The sequence below is a fragment of the Zeugodacus cucurbitae genome, chromosome 6 (genome assembly GCF_028554725.1).
Source record: "Zeugodacus cucurbitae isolate PBARC_wt_2022May chromosome 6, idZeuCucr1.2, whole genome shotgun sequence".
NCBI classification, from domain to species: domain Eukaryota; kingdom Metazoa; phylum Arthropoda; class Insecta; order Diptera; family Tephritidae; genus Zeugodacus; species Zeugodacus cucurbitae.
Genome location: NC_071671.1, coordinates 65,219,702 through 65,240,367, shown reverse-complemented (window position 1 = coordinate 65,240,367; position 20,666 = coordinate 65,219,702). Strand labels below are relative to the sequence as shown.

General features: G+C 31.8%; 3 protein-coding genes across 6 annotated transcripts in view; 1 reads left to right on the top strand and 2 right to left on the bottom strand.

Moving 5' to 3' along the window:
- Window positions 1-5,946, top strand: part of LOC105211634 (uncharacterized) — a 32,379-nt gene extending 26,433 nt beyond the window's left edge. For both annotated transcript variants that reach the window (XM_011183163.3, XM_029039907.2), the window contains 3 exons: window positions 1,935-2,031; window positions 2,094-2,267; window positions 2,328-5,946. In XM_011183163.3, coding sequence (XP_011181465.1) covers window positions 1,935-2,031; window positions 2,094-2,267; window positions 2,328-3,490 — 1,434 coding nt within the window. In that variant the 3' untranslated portion in view covers window positions 3,491-5,946. The remainder of the gene's footprint in view (window positions 1-1,934; window positions 2,032-2,093; window positions 2,268-2,327) is intronic.
- Window positions 5,947-11,667: 5,721 nt separating this feature from the next.
- On the bottom strand, window positions 11,668-14,218 carry LOC105211633 (uncharacterized). 2 transcript variants are annotated; one of them, XM_011183162.3, is made up of 6 exons: window positions 14,003-14,218; window positions 13,442-13,907; window positions 12,852-13,387; window positions 12,625-12,790; window positions 12,392-12,560; window positions 11,668-12,310 (listed from the first exon to the last, which is right to left on the bottom strand). In XM_011183162.3, the coding sequence occupies exons 2-6, from the start codon at window positions 13,815-13,817 to the stop codon at window positions 12,136-12,138; spliced, it is 1,422 nt and encodes a 473-aa protein (XP_011181464.2). In that variant the 5' UTR covers window positions 13,818-13,907; window positions 14,003-14,218; the 3' UTR covers window positions 11,668-12,135. The 2 variants fall into 2 exon arrangements, with proteins under 2 accessions (XP_011181464.2, XP_011181463.2); XM_011183161.3 differs by having other exon boundaries at window positions 11,669-12,310; window positions 13,442-13,887; window positions 14,003-14,217.
- A 1,795-nt stretch (window positions 14,219-16,013) lies between these two features.
- The window catches only part of LOC105211632 (myeloid differentiation primary response protein MyD88), a 41,470-nt gene continuing 36,817 nt past the window's right edge, over window positions 16,014-20,666 (bottom strand). For both annotated transcript variants that reach the window (XM_011183160.3, XM_054233994.1), the window contains exons 3-6: window positions 18,172-18,527; window positions 17,923-18,091; window positions 17,629-17,827; window positions 16,014-17,113 (exon numbers count right to left, since the gene is read on the bottom strand). In XM_011183160.3, coding sequence (XP_011181462.1) covers window positions 16,669-17,113; window positions 17,629-17,827; window positions 17,923-18,091; window positions 18,172-18,527 — 1,169 coding nt within the window. In that variant the 3' untranslated portion in view covers window positions 16,014-16,668. The remainder of the gene's footprint in view (window positions 17,114-17,628; window positions 17,828-17,922; window positions 18,092-18,171; window positions 18,528-20,666) is intronic.

Genomic DNA, 20,666 nt, shown 5'->3' with positions numbered 1-20,666 from the left:
TACTACACGCGGGTGTATTTACATAAATACATACATACAGACACACACACACACATATATATACATGTGTGCATATGCTTTTTTGCAATTTCAACGCTGTCAAACACACACTAATCTGGCAATTTTCAGGCGTCCATTGTTCGGGCATGGCGCCTTTGTTGCAAGTTTAGTGCAACGTGTTTATCTTGTTAGATGTGATTATATGTACTTAGATAGATACATATATATATAGTACATATATACTCAAATATATGCTTATCTTCGCTGCAAAGGCGGGTGTGCGGTAAAGTATATACAATCCTTTAATTATCCTTTAACTGCGGACCGCTTTCGCTGGCACTCCGCCTGCATTGGACACTTGCTTTGCTCTAATCACAAAATCTGCAAATATTAACTATCTGCTAACCACTTGCTGTGTGTATTTGTTGTTGTATGTGGTGCTATAAGTACGTGTATTTGTAGTTGAATGCAGATAAGGCACAATTTGTGGTGGCGTTTAGCGTTCACATGTACTTGAAGTCGTGTGGAATTCTCAGCGAGAAATTTGCGCAGTGCAGTCCACTTTGGAGAGTCACACTGTTACTTTAATAAGCCTTTAAATAAGTAAGCCGACACTCCAAACGGTATTAAAAGAAGTTTTCGACTCCGACTCATCTCACTAATATATCGGAAGTCTTTGAATTGTAAAATAAAAGTTATGCAGCCCTAGCCTAACCAAAAAGCATATAATTGCCGGGTTAGATGGTCCGAATGCTTAAAAATGACGGCCAAGCACGGACTGAAGGACCTTTTCCCTCTGAAAAACGTTTGTGTCTCAAGCCAGATTAAGTAATAGTTATCCCACTCAGCTTCAGAGCAATTTGTCCGTTCGGTTTTACTTCTGAAATTAAAGTAAGTTGTTGGATGAATTTATTGGATTATTGGCGTTTAGACAAAGTGGAGAGTAGTCTAGCTGCTACTGAGACGACTAGTGAAAACATTAGTTCAGAGTTATTGCTTAGATTATCCGTAGTATAATTGTTCAAAAACATACAGCAATCTTTACTCTAGACGTTGGTTGACGAAACTTCTCCGAGAAACTACTCAACGTAAGGAAGAAGCAGAACTTGTAGAAGTAATGGTTTGGAGCAAAGGAAAGTAACCTAACAAAGTGTGTACCCTTACGATTGATTGCTGAACTCAATTATTGACAGCTCTGATGAAGAAATAAATTCCTTTATCGCAACGATGTTTATCAAGTATAGGAGAATGACTCTGAGACTACGAGGAAAAAGACGCGATCCGCAAAACAATTATATCTTTTAAGAACCTAAGAAACCCATAATCGAACAAATGTAGTTCAATGAAATCCTTTTCCTAAGCGACCACCTAATTTTCATTTTCGTCAAACAGTAATACGTGTTGGTAAACCCATGAGTACTGAATTCTGAATTTTTGTAGGAAACGCAAGAGGACTTGCTGATTTCAGAGAGCAACTTGAGGATGGATCGCTTTTCTAATCTTGACATCGTCTTTTTATAATTCATTTATGAAATGTAAAACCAATTGTTTTGAAAGACGCTTCGACCCCGAAGTAAATGCACTAGTCTCCTCAGTCTATGTTAGTATAGTATAATGAATAAAATCTTATGTAATCTGAATCTAATATCGTTGGGTCTTTGTTGTAACTCCATTTTCCCACAATTTTTCAAGAATCAGTTGACGATAGTCAGCAGGGTCTTCGAGGGTCTTCAAGGAAATGTCACCAAATATGACTATAATATTGAGAAATACATTCAAAAGCATACCGTTACCACCGTATGCACGAATTTTGGAGAATAGTTTTCTAAATGAAATTTGATATTTAAGACATTACGACCCATGACCCACATACTCAGTCACCTCAAATTTATTAATAAATATATAACTAACACCTTGTTTTATTTTAATTTCAGGAGTCTCGTGGCAAGAGACCCCTTAAAATTTGGGATAGTTGGCGAAATGTGCGCAAAGGCGTAGTTGTTGGAACATACGAGGAGTTATTAGTCAGAGGTAAGTTCCTATTATTATTAAGAAATATTCTAAACAACATTTTCCATTGCGTTTATCAACAGGAAAGGATAAATTAGGGGTTCCTGCCTCAGAACCGGTGCGTGTTGTTCTGGAGTGCGATGGAACCCAAATTGAAGATGGCGAATATTTTCGTACATTGGCGAACAACACGGTGCTACTATTGTTAAGACAGGGCGAGCGCTGGTATCCAACTGGTGTGGATGTTATAAAAGCTGGTAGGCCATTGAACACAATAAACTATATACACAATTTACTATTCTTTGTTGGGCTTACAGCGATATCAGCTATACCGAAGATCGTCTGTGAGACGATTCATGCGCTCGAGTTACACGATGAGACGCCATCTTGGAAGATTATGGATAATAAGGGTCGTGTCACGGTGGTCCTACATTGGGATCAGCGTCAGGGAGGTGGAGGCGGTGGAGGAGGAGGCGGCGGCGGAGGAGGTGGAGGCGGTGTCGGCGGCGTTGGTGGCATGGGACCGAGCGGTAGTGGTGCCAGCGGCAGTAACGGACTCATGTCATCAGACAAATATTCACCATCGAAGAAAGGCTTGTCGGCGCAAAGTTCGCTCGACACCAAATCGGTGTCGTCACAATCGTCACAACAACGCTATGCCAGCCCACAAATAACCGTCATCAGTGATGAGGGACCAGCTAGCATATACCATCCGGGCGGTGTGGTGCTGCCACCCGGTGTTGTAATACCCGGCACCAGTAGACGCCTCTCCAAACAGGGCGGCTCATTTGATAGCGCCGTGGGGGCGGTGCATGTGCATACACCGGAATGTGCGCATCATGCGCATACGCCCAGTCGGGCGGGCAGTCCCAGCACTACGGAATGCGATTTTCATTGTTGTGCGCTGCACGAGGAGGGACGCAAAATAGCGGTGCACAAAAGTGTGGCCACATCGCCCATACAGGACGGCACCACCAGCCCTCAGCCGCAGCAACAACAAGCGACGCTATCTATGTCATCGGTTGTGGATCCTATGATGGGCGGCAGCATGCAACGACGCTCATCGGGCGTCAAAGGCCATGTACGCTTTCTGGATATAGCGCCGGAGCGTGATAGCTCCGAGAGTGAAACAGAGAACACCGTCATGGAGGATGATAAGACGACGACTGAGAAATTCCTGCTGCTCATCGATCAGCTGTCTGTCGATCAGAAACGACATCTCAGCATCAAAGATATCGGCATCATATTGGAGCGTCTCAATTCGAAGATACTCGACGTGGAGCGGCTGGATCGAGAATCGGAATCGGACGATTGTTACAATTGGACGATAAAGGCGACAATACGTGGTGATGCGCTGCGCGAGTTGGGCGTCATCTATAATGGTAACTATTACGCCATATCCGAACATCCCGGTTACAAGGAGGAGGTCGAAGAGAATGGCGAAGAGGTGGAGGAGGAGGACGAAGAGGATAGAATATAGAAATGCAATTAATTAAATTTAATAAAACAAAAAAGAAATAACAAAATCAGAAACAAAAACAAAAATGAGCAGATTAAGCATTAAAACCACAACACAAACACACACACACACTCAAACGCATTTACAAGCAAATGAATATATAATAAACTAAAGAATCAGCAAACAAAAGGAAATAATAATACCAAGGAATGTGACATAAAATGGTTAAAGCAAATGAAAAAAGAAACCGCAAGAAAGTGCATAAATAAGCTAAAGCATACGTTTAAGTAAAGTATATAGTGAAACAATTTTAGTAAATTGTAGTAAATTAATTAAGAAGAAGAGGAAGCAGAAGAAGTGGGAGAATAAGTAATAAACAATAGCAGTTAAAACGTACAGTGCGGCATGGCGAAAACAGGGAGGTGATAGTAAACGAAAACACTCACACACTTATACATTAACACATTACATACACACATAACAGACAGACATGAGACACACATCTAATGCGTGAGCATAACTGTAAGCATTAATAATGAAAAACATAAAAAATACCAGAATGCAATTCAATAGCGTTTAAGTAATAGTTAAAGCAAGCAGTAAGCAAAAGAAGAAAAAAAATTAAATAAAACAAACAAAAAACTAAAATAAATTTAACAAAATTGAAGAAGAAACCACAACTTGGCGCTAAACCTAACCCCAAAATGATATAAATTCACCTAAAATACACACACACAAAACATTTGTAGGTTAATAGAGCTGTTGATAGCGCGTAGTACACAGTGAGAAATTTGCATAACCAAATCCAAAGTATGTACCGGAAAGCACCAAAACACGCATTAACATTAACGCAGAAAGAACAAAAAATAATAACAGTAAATAAATAAATAATAAATTTAAATTAAATAAAAATTGAGAAAATCGCAGAAAAATTAAACAAACAAACGTTTTCCATACACACACATACATACATACATGAACTATTTGTGAACATAAATTTCATTTATTATCAAATGTTTAAACCTTAGACCCATAGTTTACATTATATATAAGTGATTTATATAAAAACCGTAACTCATTTACCTATTATGTGAACCAATGGAATTATTTAAAACATAAAAGCACAGTTAAGTTTCTCACATACAAATCTCAATGCAAACAAATGTGATCTTAATCAATCTAAACACTCATTTAAGTATTTATGTCTAATTATATATGTATGTATATGTATATAACGGTACACATAGTGCACATACAAAATAACTGTTTATGTGTAGCAATAATTTGAATTTAATATTTAAGTGTACATATTACATTATTAACTTCAAAGTACAGTGACGGGCATTGAAATAGAACTAGAATGTATAAAATATCAAACACTTGATTCTTTAAATTCTTTCTTTATTTTTTTTGAAATGAATTAATATTTGTACCTTTAAGCTAATATGCTAATTTTTTTTGTTTTTCGTTTTGAAGTTTAAAAAAAATCTATATGAACTTGTAATTTTTGAAAATATTTATATTTTCTATATTTAATATTGCAAAAAAAAAAATAATTTTTTAATTGTTTTTGTGCTATTTTTGTATCAGGTTCTATTTTTATGCCTACCACTGTATTCTGAAAAGTTTAAAAACAACTCATTTTAACTCACTAAACAATAATAACTATTTTCTTATTTTAAATAAACTCCAAAAGTTACACACCCACATATACTCTTACTTTCACAAACCATATATTATATAAAAGTGATTCTTGAAATGTTTTAAACAAGTGATTTTCACGCACATAAATACCTCTTTACAAATAAATATATATAAATACATATGTGTTAAGTAGTTGGCAATAAAAATATGTGTAAAATGTACTTCCAGATGTTAGATTGTATTTAGTTCAGGAATTGAAAAAAATCTACTATTTTATAATATTACTTTTATTTAATTTATTTATAGTGTATGTACTTAAATTATATAATTTAACTGTATATAATTTTACTTAAGCAGAAAACTATATGCCTGTATAGTTAAGTATAAGTTGCTTTAGTTGACATGAAAGCACTCAACATTACGATGAAAGCTCATTTGATTGCAATGAAAGTTCATTCGGTCACGATGAAAGCTCTATTTTTGATCTGAAATGTAAGCACAATAAAACAACTAATGGAACTAATTTTAATCCGTAAATTTAAAGCACGGTCACGAAGAAGTTATGTGGGATTAAGACGAAAGCTCTCTGGATTACAATGAAAGCTCGAAAGTAATAATGAAAGTTAAATTTTGATTTAAAATGAAAGCTTCTCAAAAAGTTAGAGCTTTTACGGAACTAAATGCATTAAAAAAGTTCTAACATTAGAATGAAAGTTCAATTTTTGATTTAAGAATGTTTATAATTTCATAAAGCTAAAACAAATTTCTTTATCAATCACGTTAAAAATGCATACATTAGCTCTGTTAGAAATTCCTTAGTATACTTATTTTAACTTCATACTTAAAGCTTAAGCTTAAGCTCGCGCTCAAACCACCTTATTTTTAGCACATTACTCAGGTCACTTGGAATATATGTTTAGTACATACATACATAAGTTTAGAAATATTAATTGCAGTTATTACAGTTATAGAACTTAGTTAAACAAATAAGTTGATTTATTTTTAAACACTATTGCAGAACAAGCTTAGGCGAAGTTTTAACGAGGCAGGAAAAATTGTTCGGAAGCTCAAATGAAACTGATGGAGTCCCGGAAATTCTTTATTGAAAGATCTATTGCTTATTTATTACAAAAATAATAGAATGGAGGCTACAAAAAAATTTAAAAACATAATCAATCTGCGGTTTTAAACTCCAACTATCATTAGATGCAGTGCTGAAGCATACCTTTAAGAGTCACAACAGGAATTTGGACCCTGAGTGTGTTTCGAAGATAATTATTGTAAAGCTAATGGTTAAGATGAGGTCTTGTCTTAGAGATTAAACGTGATTGAGGGAATTTTACGAACCCTCACAATAAATTTTGAATATGTAAGACTTTCCTACAACTCTGAAACCTCATTGAAATATGGAAAATCATGTTTGAACATTTTCAAAAGTCTTCTCCAAATGTCTCTTTTCTCACTCAGCGACACCGCTCATGCGCCTTAAATTCATCTGCAATATCACTTTCTTATATTTACTGTGTGCAACACCCACTAGTACCCCGCTTCTAACTTCACATATAGTAAATACTAAAATCATACAATAAATGTTAAATAAGTGTTCTCTCTATTTTGTTGTTTTTTTTTTAATGAATTACATAATAAATAAATAAAACTGCCATAGTATTTAATAGTGTACATGATGAGGAAATTACCACAAACAATAACAACAACAAAACACGCATAATTTTTAAATATCAGAATTAGTAGAAAACACGAAGTAAATAAAAACGAAAAGAAAAGATAAAATCTCAATAAATTATAAAAAATACTGAATAATTTTAAAACGAATAAATAATAAAGCAAAAAGCATAAACAACAGAAAAACCCCAATAATAAAAAAAATGAAACGAAAATATTTACGAAAATGTAAACTAAAGCAAAACACACAAAATTCTCCTCGTAGTGATATTGGTTTTTAGAAATTTCATAAGTGAATTGAACAGAAAATGAAGAAGTGAAAAAAGAAAATAATTAAAAATTAAATACTTAAAAAACAATTGGAAGGAGAAACTACTCAATAAAAAATCTATATAATAAAGTACGCAAACGTTGAATTGAGGATCAAGATACACTGCCATTATAAGTTTTCTCCTCAACTATTTTGTAATTATAGAGAACAAAGAAGATTTAGCGTAATAAATTGCGTAAAAATATGTGTAATTTAATAAGAACAACCAAATGTTTTTGTTGTTAGTACGCCCAGTTATGTAAGCTCATAAACAAAGCACAAATAGATGAAGTAGTTAAAGTAAAATTAAAAAATTATAAAAATTACAAAAAATAAATAAAATTAACACACAACAACTTATCACAAATAGTTTTCACATTTCCTTTTCACATCCACATTTGTTAACAAAGCGGCAAAACTAAAAATATAAAAAATGAAATAATTTATAAAATAAAATAATTTATAAAAAAATTATAAATAAAAAATGAATTAATAAAAAACTATAATAAATTACAACACACCACAATGAAAACATTTCCACCTTTACGGCAAACATCAAGCGTCGCACAGTGCAGCGAAAATTACGAACATTTCGAAATTCGTCGAACATAACCAAACAAAATTGTATGAAAATATGAAAAAAAGTAAATTGAAGTCAAACTATTGTACTTAATCATTGTTCAAAGCACAAATCCACATATGAAACATAAATAAATTGTGTAATATGCGAAATGTGAAATGAGAAATTGATAAAAAAGGGTGTGCGTAATTAGAAAATACAACTTGCACCGGCATTAAATTGAAAACGATATTTAAGCAGTTAATGCTTGTTAAATAAAAATAAATACATAACAAATGATAACTGTAGAAAATTGAAGATCATTATTAGAAATTACACAGAAGATTAGGGGCGGATGATATACAAAAACACACACAAAAACAAAAACAAAATCATTGGATGAAATGAAGGGGTGAGAGGGCAGTTGGTTTTGAAATAAAAAAAAATGTTTTTCTTTATTAAAAATAGCAATTATTATTTAATGTTTTTATAATCTCATTTTAATTTATATAAATTTAATTAAAATATTATATTTTAAAAATATTTAAATAATAATAAAATATTATTTTAAAGAATTCGATATTATTTTCTAATATATCATAATTTATTTATTTTAATTTTGCATAATATTTTAATTAATTAACATATTATTTATAATTTATATTTTTATTTTTAAAATTACTGTTTAGTTTATGAATATTAAAAAGCGTGTATTAATTAATAAACAAATTAATTTTAAAAAATTTAAATTTTTTTATGTAATTTTATTAATCCTAAAACAGTTTTCATTTAAATACACTAACAGATCATTAAAGCCTATTAACTAACTCGTTCACAATGAAAAAAAATATATATATAAAATATTTTTTGATTAAAAAAAAAAAAAAATATCAAAATATATTCTATAAATTTTTTTTATATAAAATATATTTTGATATTTTTTTTCATTTAAATTTCCAAACAATTTTTTGTTTTTATTTTATTTTCAAAAAATTAAATTTCTAAAATAAATTTTATTGGGTCGTTTAACTTATTGAGGGATTAATGAAAAAATTATAATTCTTAACATTTTTTTATTTCAAAATGATCGGGATAAAGCTTCGAAAAGGTTCTCGTTTAAGGTCATTTGATGAAATGACACACACATAAAATTTCGAATTAAATTTAATATTTATTGAACAAAAAAGCAAATATTTAACATTTCAATTGAGATTTTACACATCTAATAATTTTTCAAGAAGAAATAACATTCTGTATTACGGAAATTTTTTTAAACTTTTTAATGAGAAATCATGAAAAAAGCATAGAACAGTCAACTTTAAAACGATGAACTTGCATCAATTCGAACGTATATTTTACTCCAACAAATGTTCTCAAATGCCTCTCGCCTCACGAAGAAATCAATGTTTTAACACACGCACAGAACACAAAAACCTCCTCACAAACTCAAAACATAAAAATATTCTCTAAAAATCAGAAAAATAATAAAAGTCGCACTACGTCAAAACCAAAAAAACTAAAACAAAATAAAAACAAAATAAATTAACCCAACACACATTTCCAATCACTCACTAATCACTTACGAACCCATTCACAAGCTCACTTCCAAAGTAAATGCGTGAAAAAGCATTAAAATATTTTTTTTTGTTTTTTTTGTAGTTCATAAGCGCCGGTACACAAATAAAATTATAGAGAAAGAAAGAAAGCAAAAAAAAAATGTATATTATATAAAATAAGTAAAACTATAAATAAAGCAAGAAATAATAATAATAAAAAAATTGAGAAATCATAAAATGTTCCCAAAAACATAGAAAATTAATTTTTTTGCGGTATAAATGCAATCAGCTAAGTGAGGGGAGTTTAAAAATTAAGAGAAAGTTAAATTAAACATAAATTATAAAATGCGGAAATATTTGAAAATAAGTGGAGGCATAAAAATTCAGAAAAATAAATTGATTAACAAATAAATAAAATTAATTAAAATTCAAATTGGAAGTCTAAAAGTGTTGCATAAAACTGATTAGTGTATAAAAAAAGAATTAAATGAAATATTAAAACTAACATTATAAACACGCAAATCATTTTTATTAGCATAACACAAGGAGAAATGCGAAGCAGAGCGTAAAACACAAGCAAGTTGAGAAGAGAGAGTATATAAAAATATTAAAAATTAAATAAAATAAAATAAAATGCATTAGTTTATAAAGCTAGCGCAAAAACAACAACAAAAATGATTGCTAAAAGTAAATAAAATATTAAAATAAAAATTAAAAATAAAAAATAATAAAAACAACACACAACTAGCATATTATTGTAATTAAAAAAAAAAATAAAAAAAAATTGATCAATTAAATTGTTTTTATTAATTTTGTTACAAAATAAATGAAGGGCAAGCAGAAATATATGAAATAAATAATAATAATAATAGTAAGCGTAGCAAAGCAGCAGTACTTAGAAGCAGATAAAGTTCAAGTTAAAACCGCAAAACAAAAATAAAAAATTAAAAAATAATAAATAATAAAAAGGAAAAACAAGTTAAGTAAAGCATATAAGAGAGAAAGAAAGCGAGAAAGAGAGAGCGCGCGAAATATGATGAGTATAGTAATTTAATGAAATTAAAAAGAAATAAAAATAAATTAAAAATAAAAAATTTAAGAAATTGCATAAAAATTATATTAATTTAGTTGTAAGCATTATGATTATACTGATTATTATTATTACTATGATTATCATTATTATTAAAAAGAAAAAAACATTTAAAATGAATAATTATTTCCATTAATTGAAGTAAATAAAAAATATTATAAATAAATTGAAAACAAAAAAAAAACGCATAATTCGTACATGCAAACATACATACATACATAAGAGAATTTGAAAGAATTGCAGTAGTTTTCAAACCACAACAATAACAACAACGCGCTGACAACAAAAAATTACAAACGAGAACTGACTTTCATACACAGAACACACACAGGCAGGCAACTTGTTAGTATAATACAGCAACAACAACAAGCGTAAAATAAATACAATTAAGTAACACTAATTAACAATAAATAGGAAAACAATTGAATAACTAAAAATAAATAAAATGCGAGCAAACATACATACAAACATATATGGAAGGCAATTTTGCATTCAACGAACTTAATTAACATTGGACATACAGTTAGTCAGTCGGTCAGTCAAACAGTCAGTCAATCAAATAAGTCAGTGTAACAGACAGTCAGTCAAAGAAGCTACAATTCAGCACACACACACACAAACACACACACGACACAATTGAATTATACATGAGTATGTAAGAAATATCGCAAAATAATAAAAATTAATATTTACAAACACATACATACAAACATACATACGAACATAATTAAATAGTGAATGCGTTGCGTTGCGAGAGTTAATGATGAGAGATGCTATAACGAACGATGCTGAGTAGCAGACATGCATACAAGCATAAATTTCAAATTATGTATGATGTATGCAAAATGAAATGCAACAACAACAACAAGTATAAAAAATAAATACAAAATAATAAATAATAATAATAAATAAACAGTTTAAAACAGTGATGAGCAGCATAGATGAATAACAAATAACAAACGACAAGAACAACAACAAAAAACAAACAACAAAGTTATTTATGATGAAAAATAATAAAATGCAAAAAAATTACAAAAAAAAAAAATTAACATTGCAACAATTGTTTTAATTTTTTTGAGAGCTGAGAGCGGAGCTTTATGCATAAATATGTAGAAATAGAAATATATAGAAATTGCAATGTACTTACCACAAGTTGTTGTAGCAATGCTAGATACTGCGTAGTTTATTTTTCCAGGCTTTTTGAGTTTTGTTTGATTCTTCGGCAGCTCAGGAGCTTATTTGACAGTATTAATTGCCAAATGAAAAATGTTAGTAGGCATTAATACATAACAACAAACAGTTAACATTATTAATACAATTTTTTTGCGCTCAAATTTGATTCGCAAAAATTTAATGATAAACATTTTTAAGTACATTTATTTATTTTTCACTAAAACTATGAGATAGACGATGCAAAAATGGCATTTAACTATATTCTCTAAACAAAATTAAGCTAAAATTATATAAAATGCAAATACAGTTGAGCTTCCCTAACTCGAAGATCCATAAATCCATAAATCGAATTGAATTGGCAACAGCGTTTCATACAAATTTCCTTCCCTAACTCGAATTTCTCCATAATTCGAACTATTGAATTGGAAGAAGAAGTCAAAGTTCATACAAATTACCTTCTGTAACTCGGAAGCCCTTTCGACGTTTTTTTTGTGGAGTATGATGATTTGAGTTAGAGAAGTTCCACTGTATTTGAAAAGGCACAGCACATGACAAACAACAGTTGATCTCATTGTACATTTTTGGTTTCTTGAAAATTCGACAGCTAATGCGCACACGCCTTGCTGTTGCTTAATTAAGGCACCATTTGCGTTATTCTTGTACTTTATGCTTCTTGATCCAGTCGGGCTTTTTCAAGAACTTCTTTTTTCCCGCGGGTTTTTCAACACCCGTTTTAATTCTTGGTTTTGTTTTGGGTTTAATTCCAACTTCATCAACCAATGGTGTGTCGGGAGGTTTTGGTGCACTTGGTAACGCTGATATGGTGCTATAATTACAAATGAAAAATAAAAAATTACAATGAAATAAATGTCTCAAACGCAATAAGCACTACAAATATATCGCTTACTGATTATATTCTGCGGTTTTTGTTAGTGGCGGCAATTCTTTAACGCTTAAAGAATCGACTAATAGGCCCCAAAAATGATCGCTATGATATTTTAAAGTATGTAGGCCACGTAAACGACGCGGTAAATGTAAGCCGTATTGTAATGGAATGATTTTGCGGCGATTTTCCTCTGTAATATACACCAGGGTTGTTTTAGCACTTCAAAAAAATAAAGAAATTAATTTTCTACTCACGCAATTGCAACGTTTGCGCATTGTGAAAGAAGAAACAACTCTCGTAATCCCGACTAAAATTTGGTGTTACAATTAACAGCACATAATTACAGCGATCCTCCATGAGTTCGGTCACGGCATCGTGAAAGAAAGTGCCACCGAGCAGGTCACGATTCTTAAACACAAGCTGCAACAACAAATAAAATGATTAAATACAAAAGTAATGTCAGCTGGCATTTGTGACTTGCCTGGAAGTTATACTCAGTATACTTTTCTAATTTTTGTTGCATTTCATTGGCGTAATATTGATCCGAATCGGCGTACAATACGAAAGCATCATATTTTGTTAGTGGCAAGCCTCTGCGTAAACGCGCGGCATCCTGACGTGTTAGCGGATTCACTTCATCTAAGTATTTATCATCACCGCATTCTTCAGTCATTAGCTTCTGCGTTGGCATAGCTACATGCATTGCTTCCGGCACAGCAAGTTCCATTGGTGGTGCGGTTGGTTGAGCATTTGCAATTGTTAATATCGTAACACGTTCAATTAGAGATTCCACATCTGGTGGAGGACTTGGCGGTGGACTTGGTGAGCTTGAACTTGAACCACCATTGTCGTTTTCTTCATCATCGGTATTGTCGCAGCAAACATCGTCATTATTTTCATTGTTCACAGCTAAATGGTTTACACTACTCTGATTCGCACTAATTGACACAATCTCACATCTATGTGCGTCACTTGTTGCACTTGACCTTCTGCACTCAAAATTGCGTGCATCTTTTACTAAAATTAAATATTTTTTTAATAACCATTTTCCACGGGATATACTTTACTTACACAAAAACGTAAAGATATCGTCGCTCACATCCCAACGATCGATTTTAGAAAGAAAATGCAGCAAATTCAAACAAGTAGCCTCCGCCTGATGCCGCTGTGTCCATTGACTCAGCACCGTCTGCATCGGATCATCAGAGTTGTTATTACAGAAGTTACGCACTTTTGCCAGTTCGGCTATGCCACGCCAGTCACGATCATGTCCAGCATGTCTCAAAATCTTACGCACATTCAACATTTCCGAGAGCTTAACGCATGTTTCAGAACTCAACACTGAAAGTGGCGTTTCAGCGAGCAGGCGTCCTTCTTCACTATAAGTGAATGCTGGCACTTGCATAGAGAAGTATATGACATTTTCGGCATTTGTGCCCAGCACCATTTTAACCAATGATCAGCAATATGAACACTACTTAATGCGAGTAAAACATACAGCGAGTTCGTGTAGTTAGCTAAAAACAATATAAAGGTACTGTTACAAAAATTACTTTAGTTAAACAATAACGTTAATTAATAAAAGCTAATTTAGTGAAAAAGTGCGTTTATCACAACTAAATCATCACCTACCCTATCTGATACCGCCGTTCCATTCATCTACCTGTTGTTATTCTCACAAATACATTGTTTTAATTGAAATACTCAAGAGAGTTGTGCTATTAGTATGTCAATATGAAATGCAGCTGTAAATTGTGCGCTAAATTAAACGCGATATACAATAATAAACTTTTAAACAATCACTGCTGTTGAAACAATAATAAATGACAATTCGCATATGTGAAGCAATTACAACAAATTACCGGCACAAATGTTGTCAGCGCTCAGCACAGAGAGGGAGTTTTTTAAAAAAATTTAGATATGAAAATTATTACATTCAATTAATTTTTTTTTTGTGTGCGCCTTTTTTATATTTATAATATAATTTTGTTGTAAAATTAAACTCATGCAATATTTGGATTCTTAAACAAAATTTAAAATGCTCAGAAGTGTTAAAAATAAAAAAGTGGCAGGCCGTCATATTTTGCACAGGGTGATTACGATGACTAGATTCTGAAATTATTAAATATTTAAACAATTTCAGCGTAATTATTTGTTTTAAATGGTTTTTCTAAACTCAAACTGCATTTATATATAATTTGTATCATATTTTGCATTATTGAATAAATTTTTATATTAAAATCTGACTTATAAATAAATTGGGAAATGCTTGCGCGTATGGTTACATCCTGTGTATTTCCGGCATTTGTCAAAATCAAAACGGTACATCAGTGTTTTGCGCGCATCCGTCTTCTACGCAGGAAGAAAAGTATTTGATGTGAATTTAGTAAGAAAATAATTGTATTTGTATAAAATTGATTAGATATTAGAAGTTTTCCAAAATAAAGTGCTTTGTTTTATAAAAGTATTGTATTTATTGATGTGGTTTACAAAGGAAGAATGTTTTAAGGCATTCTGCCTTTAAGTGGCTGCAAAAAATTTCCAGCAAAGTAACCTCAATATTTTTGTATGTGAATAAAGTGGTTAATTCGTTGAAATAAATCGAGTTAAGTGGATTACTATCTCATATGATCCATTAATGCAGCTTCAAAAATATTATGGATAAATGTCTTTCGAGGAAACTGTGTTCCGGCTGCAGTTCTTTAGCGGATGTCGAAGATCTGTTTGCTTGTAAGTACATATAAATTAGCTATTCATTAATATTTATATATCTAAATTACTATTTTTTAATTGATTGAGGGATATAAAAAAGAAATTCGTTTGCAGACCATACAGAATAATCTTAACTGAGCCGTATAACCATAGCTATGCATACACATTTCCATAGAACATAGTATGGCTGAGATCTAGCGGTATTTAAGACATGCTGTCTATAAATATTTCTTATTAAAAATTTATACTTCATAATATTATTGTGTCAAACACCTACAAAAACTTATGTAGCTTTTAATTTCGTGGAATTCAGATCAAATATAATAGTGTGCCGCATCATCATTTCTCGATTAGTAAAAAATATTTTAACTAACCACTAACTTTCTCATTGGGACTACATCAATTTGTTTAAACATTCATAATGCTCCAGCCATTGCTATAATAAATTTTCCATAACAAAATCAATTGTATTCAAAACACATTTCTACTGTGAGTGTTCGAATTTGTTATTGGTTTCTACGATTTCATTCATGAAAACAATATATAATTAAGGTAATTATTTATTATTCCACTGCATTGCCAATGCAGAAACTAAACGAATGCATTGTGTTCACTGCAAACTAATTTTTTTATGAATCATAATTGATGAATATGCTAATGATAGCGTGGGTTTTTTTTTTTTGTTTTTGATAAGATTGCATATTGTCTTTATTCGTTGTCTTAAAATAGTACATTCTTTACGAATATGTATACATATATATAAATATAACTCTCTTAATAATTGTTTTATAAAGCACTTTATGGCTTGCTAATATGTTTGCAAATATTCAAACAGTTAATTTAACAGTTAAAATAATTATAATTGTAATGACACTGATTTGTGCAGCTATGTTTATAGAATCTTATAAATTCAATTATCCGATAGATATGTATGTACATGAGTGCGCGTGCTAAATTGTTCGCTAAATGTTGATGTTTGTTTGTGTTTTTGTGTGTGTTTGTATGAGCATTTGTGAGCGAAGTAAGAAATGCAACAAGTTGCTAAGGAATTATGTGTGGTGAGCACTGGAAAGCTTAAATGTATATTTGAAAAATATTTTAAAAGCGTTATTAGAAAGTGGCTGCGCGTCAAAATTGACCTTACAATTAGTAACAAACAACAAATAGACTGTATATAAAATAAACTAATTATAACGCACAATTACATCTTTTTTAATTTTTTTTTGTAAAAATACGACGACTGACTGTTTGAGCGGGTGAATAGCGCAGAAAGCGTGTAAAGCGCTTGAAATTTATATGTGTTTTGTGAGTGTTGGCTGCTTGTTATGTCACAGTTGCGTAGTTAAAACCAAGATTCGTACAATTAAATTAATACATAAATAATAATATACAATACACTATAACATAACAGTTTCTCAATTTTTTTGCTTGCATTTTTGTTACGTATTCATTGGTTTTGCTAAAGAATAATACATATACTCGTATAACGGATATTTTTTTATAAATACAATCTTAAAATCAATTTACAATTACTCAAACAAAAATAATAAAATAAAACAAATACAAATTACAATAAAAAAATACTACTATTCTGCTGTTTGTTGTAGTTTCGGACTACTGCGGCTAAACACCCGCTTGAGCACAGCTTTAATCGGTTTCTTTTTCTTCTTCTTCGTCTCATTACTTATGCTGAGATCACTCATGCTGACACTATTATCAACATTAACGCCAGCATTTAGCTGACTAGTAGAATGTGCATTACGCAAACCATTCACGACTTGACTTATGCGATTGTTGTTGTTATTGTGACTATAGACACTGTTGTGATGACGCAGGGATGAACGTTTGGTGAAATGATAACGTTGCTCCTTCTGTTGAAATACATCATCCTCCTCCTCTTCGGGTGTGTAAGCATGTCCGTTAATATTGATGCTCGGTATGGGTGAGGTGGGTGTGGTTACTGTAGTAGTGCGGGGGGTTGGTAAGCTTGTATAGCTCGTGTCGGATGATAGCTGCCTAATGGCGGGCAGGCTGTGGAAGTGAAAGAAAATATTTATATGTTAATATGAATTAATAAAGATAAAATAAGTAAATATTTAACTATCATACATATGTATATATGTATAGTAATAAGAGGTGTGATTAGGTGCTAGGCAAATATGTATAAAACAGTGCAGAATGCTTGACTTGTGTGTGCTCGAGCAGTTTATCTGATCGTGTGATAATAATTTACTTTATTGTACTACTATATACTATAAGTTGTTATAAAAAAGTTGAGAGCTCTGTTTTGTTTTTGCTAAAATTATTTGATTACTAGTTGTTGTTGTACTTATTTTAAGACACTTTAGGTATTGTTTTAACAGTTATCTGGTAAGAATTAGAGGTTATGATCGAGATTTTCGAATGCAAGGTTAGAAAAATTATCTACTTCGTTAGGATAAACCCAGAGACAGGCGAAATGGTAAAAGATTTGCCATAATTTTATAGGTTAGAGTAAATTAATTAACAAAATTTGGGGTTTTAAAGCTGAAATCATCTGCACTTACTTGTCAACTTCATTTAGGCCATATGGCGACGGGTCCGTGGCATTGTAAGAGCGTCGTATTGAGTCGCCAAGACGCGCCCAAAAGTCAAATAACGTTGTAGGCACTGGTGTGTACTTGAGGTGTGTGTATATTTTCAAGGCACGTGGTATAACAACCGAATCTTCATAAATAAGCGGTATGATCTTGCGCGTATTATTCTCTGTGTAACCCCAAAAAAAAAAACGGCAAAAGAAAAATGTAATTAAATTATTATAAATGAAATTTTAATTTATTATTAGCAACAAATGCACTCACGTATTTGCAGCGCGTGTGTGTAATTCATCAAAAATTGATTCTCTGGACTATCGAGAAATTCTTTTGTTAAGATCACAAGTAAGTAGCGGCAACGCTCCTCGATCAGTTGCGTCAATGCAACATGCGTGAACGGTACGCCACCGAGTAGATCACGATTCTTGAAGCATAACTGCAATGCAAATAAAGAAATATTTGGTTAAAAAATATTTTTTTTATAAATTTTGTAAATAATTTACACAACACACATACCTTGAAATTGTATTTCTCATTTTCTTCGAATTTGGTTTGTATTTCGGCGGCCTGTTCAATATCCGCATCGGCGAATAGCACGAATGCGTCATACTGTTGTGGCGGCAGTCCTTTTTGGGCGAGTATCACATCGTCACGTGTCAATATGGTCATAGTTGGGTCGCTGCCATTGCCGTTGCAAACATCGTTGCCATTAACACCGTTACTGACACCGTTGCTAACACCATTGCTGCTCGGTATAAACGGTGACGCTGGATTCGACCAAAATGTGGCCGCCGAAGATGTAGCGTCGGTTGTATCGTTGGCGATTAACGATTTTTGTCGCAATTTTATGGCATACCTTTTAGCATCCTCAACTGTAAGTAAAAGCAAGTAGTAGAAGTTAATGCATTAGCCAGAGAATTAATTATCAATAATTTCTGCAAACAAATTGGTATTATGAGCGGTACTTAATCAATTCGTAGAAGTTATCATAAATAAAGTGGGAACCCCCCACTTTATTTAAGAGTAAATAACAATAATTTTATTTGTAAATTATCTGGTTTGACAGCTGGTTTGATGTCATTTGCAGAAGGTACTCTCGAACGGGTTTATATTGAGACAATAAACTTCTTATATGAAAATCAAATATATATTTTGTCTTAAAGCATATCACAAACCTCTAAAGTAAGCATATGCGTAGGTTCTACGCTTTTTGGACCTTAAAAGTAGAAGAATTTCGCTTTTTGGCCCACATCCAGCTCAAAGAACTTATAAACGAACTCTGTAACTCAATCAAAAAAAACTTTTTTGTACTCGCTAGGGAAAATAGTGAGGTTAGGTTAGGTTTCGCGGCTGTTCCTGCGACAGGGATCACAGGAATCCTACTTGAACTGTTCTATGCAGACAACTATGACAAATTGAGTTCGTCGTTTGCGGATTTTAAGTGCTAATAAACTATAATACAGGAAAATTTGATCATTTTATTTTTCATACTTTTTAAATTTATAGGACTATCTCTATTATTCCTAATGTCTTTTTAGTCTGAGAAAAAAAAAGATCACTGAGGGATAGATTCGGATAATACTGTGACTGTTGGACCACGGAAATTATGCAGAATCTCAGAATAATTTTTCTTCAAAATCGATTTTTTCCTTACTATCTTATTCGTCGTCATTACACAATTTGCTTATTTCCAAAAATAAAGAATTTATGACATTGATAGCATATATTTCGGCGTACGCATCGGCAGCTGAGCAACCACCTGTGAGCAGCAGCTGCTTAACTATCTATAAATACCTGTGCCATATAAATAATGCCAAAAAAATACTTTATAAAATATTTTATACTCAACATAGAGTGCAATAAATATTATATTCGCTTACAATTATACGTACTGCCACATAAGGCAATCAAATTGTGCTTAGTGCTTGAAATTATGATGGATTAGCACACGTGACAACCGATTAGGTAGGTTTGTATGTATGCATGATTTTTGCGCGGCTCATTATAGGCCATTGGCCATATACACTGCATACGATAAGTATGTATACAATTAATTACATGTAAGTATAACAAAAATATATATAAAATATTAGTTAACTTTAATAATTTTTTTTGTTGTTTTTAGCTGCCGGTGTGTTCACTGTTGTGTATATATGTATGTATGTATATTGCTGATGGGCACTTTATAAAAAAAAAATATTACGCTGCTTATCGGCACATATTGTTTGGCCTTGTGAGTAGCACATGACGCTGATGAGCGTTCTTCAATTGCTCCCTGTGTGTGTGTAAAGTACATTGATTAGCATTCTAATGCGCGAAATACATACTTACAAACCAACACATGACTATCACATTTATATTGCAATAACACTTTATGGACCTTTTTTGATATTTACCTCTTCTAATTTGGCATTCATAATCGATGACTGTCAGTCAAAAACGAAAAAAAATTACACATTTTGTTTATTCATATTAAATTGTATGTATGCATGTACGTGTGCATTTAATTGTTGCTTGTGAATTCGTTCACACTCATCTGACAATATCAACTTTTGCTGCCGCAGGCAATGCATATGTTTACACTGGCAGTCATTCACACGTAGAACTGAGTGTGCGCACCTACAGTGGCTGTGATAAGTAAGCGGACGAACTTGATATTACGTTATATGATATTTTTTTGTTCTTAAGTGAAAAATGTTTCAATGGAAACCTTAAATAAGAGTCTGAATTTTAAATTTATTTCCATAAAAGCAGCTTAGGATTGCATTTACAGAGATTTTATTACATTTACATAAAGCTCTGTTATTCGTAACCGACAATTGAGGCTCTCGGAAACATATTTAGATTTTTAACGAGGATCTTAGAATGGATTAGAGTATCCTGTTATAAATATTTTGGTAAAAATTTATATCCTCCTTAAAATCTATACTAAACTGTGGATATTTCAAGGGTTCAAGCTTCTTAGGATTAAACGAATAAATAATTTTTGCTCTCTTTTGGTGTTTCAAATC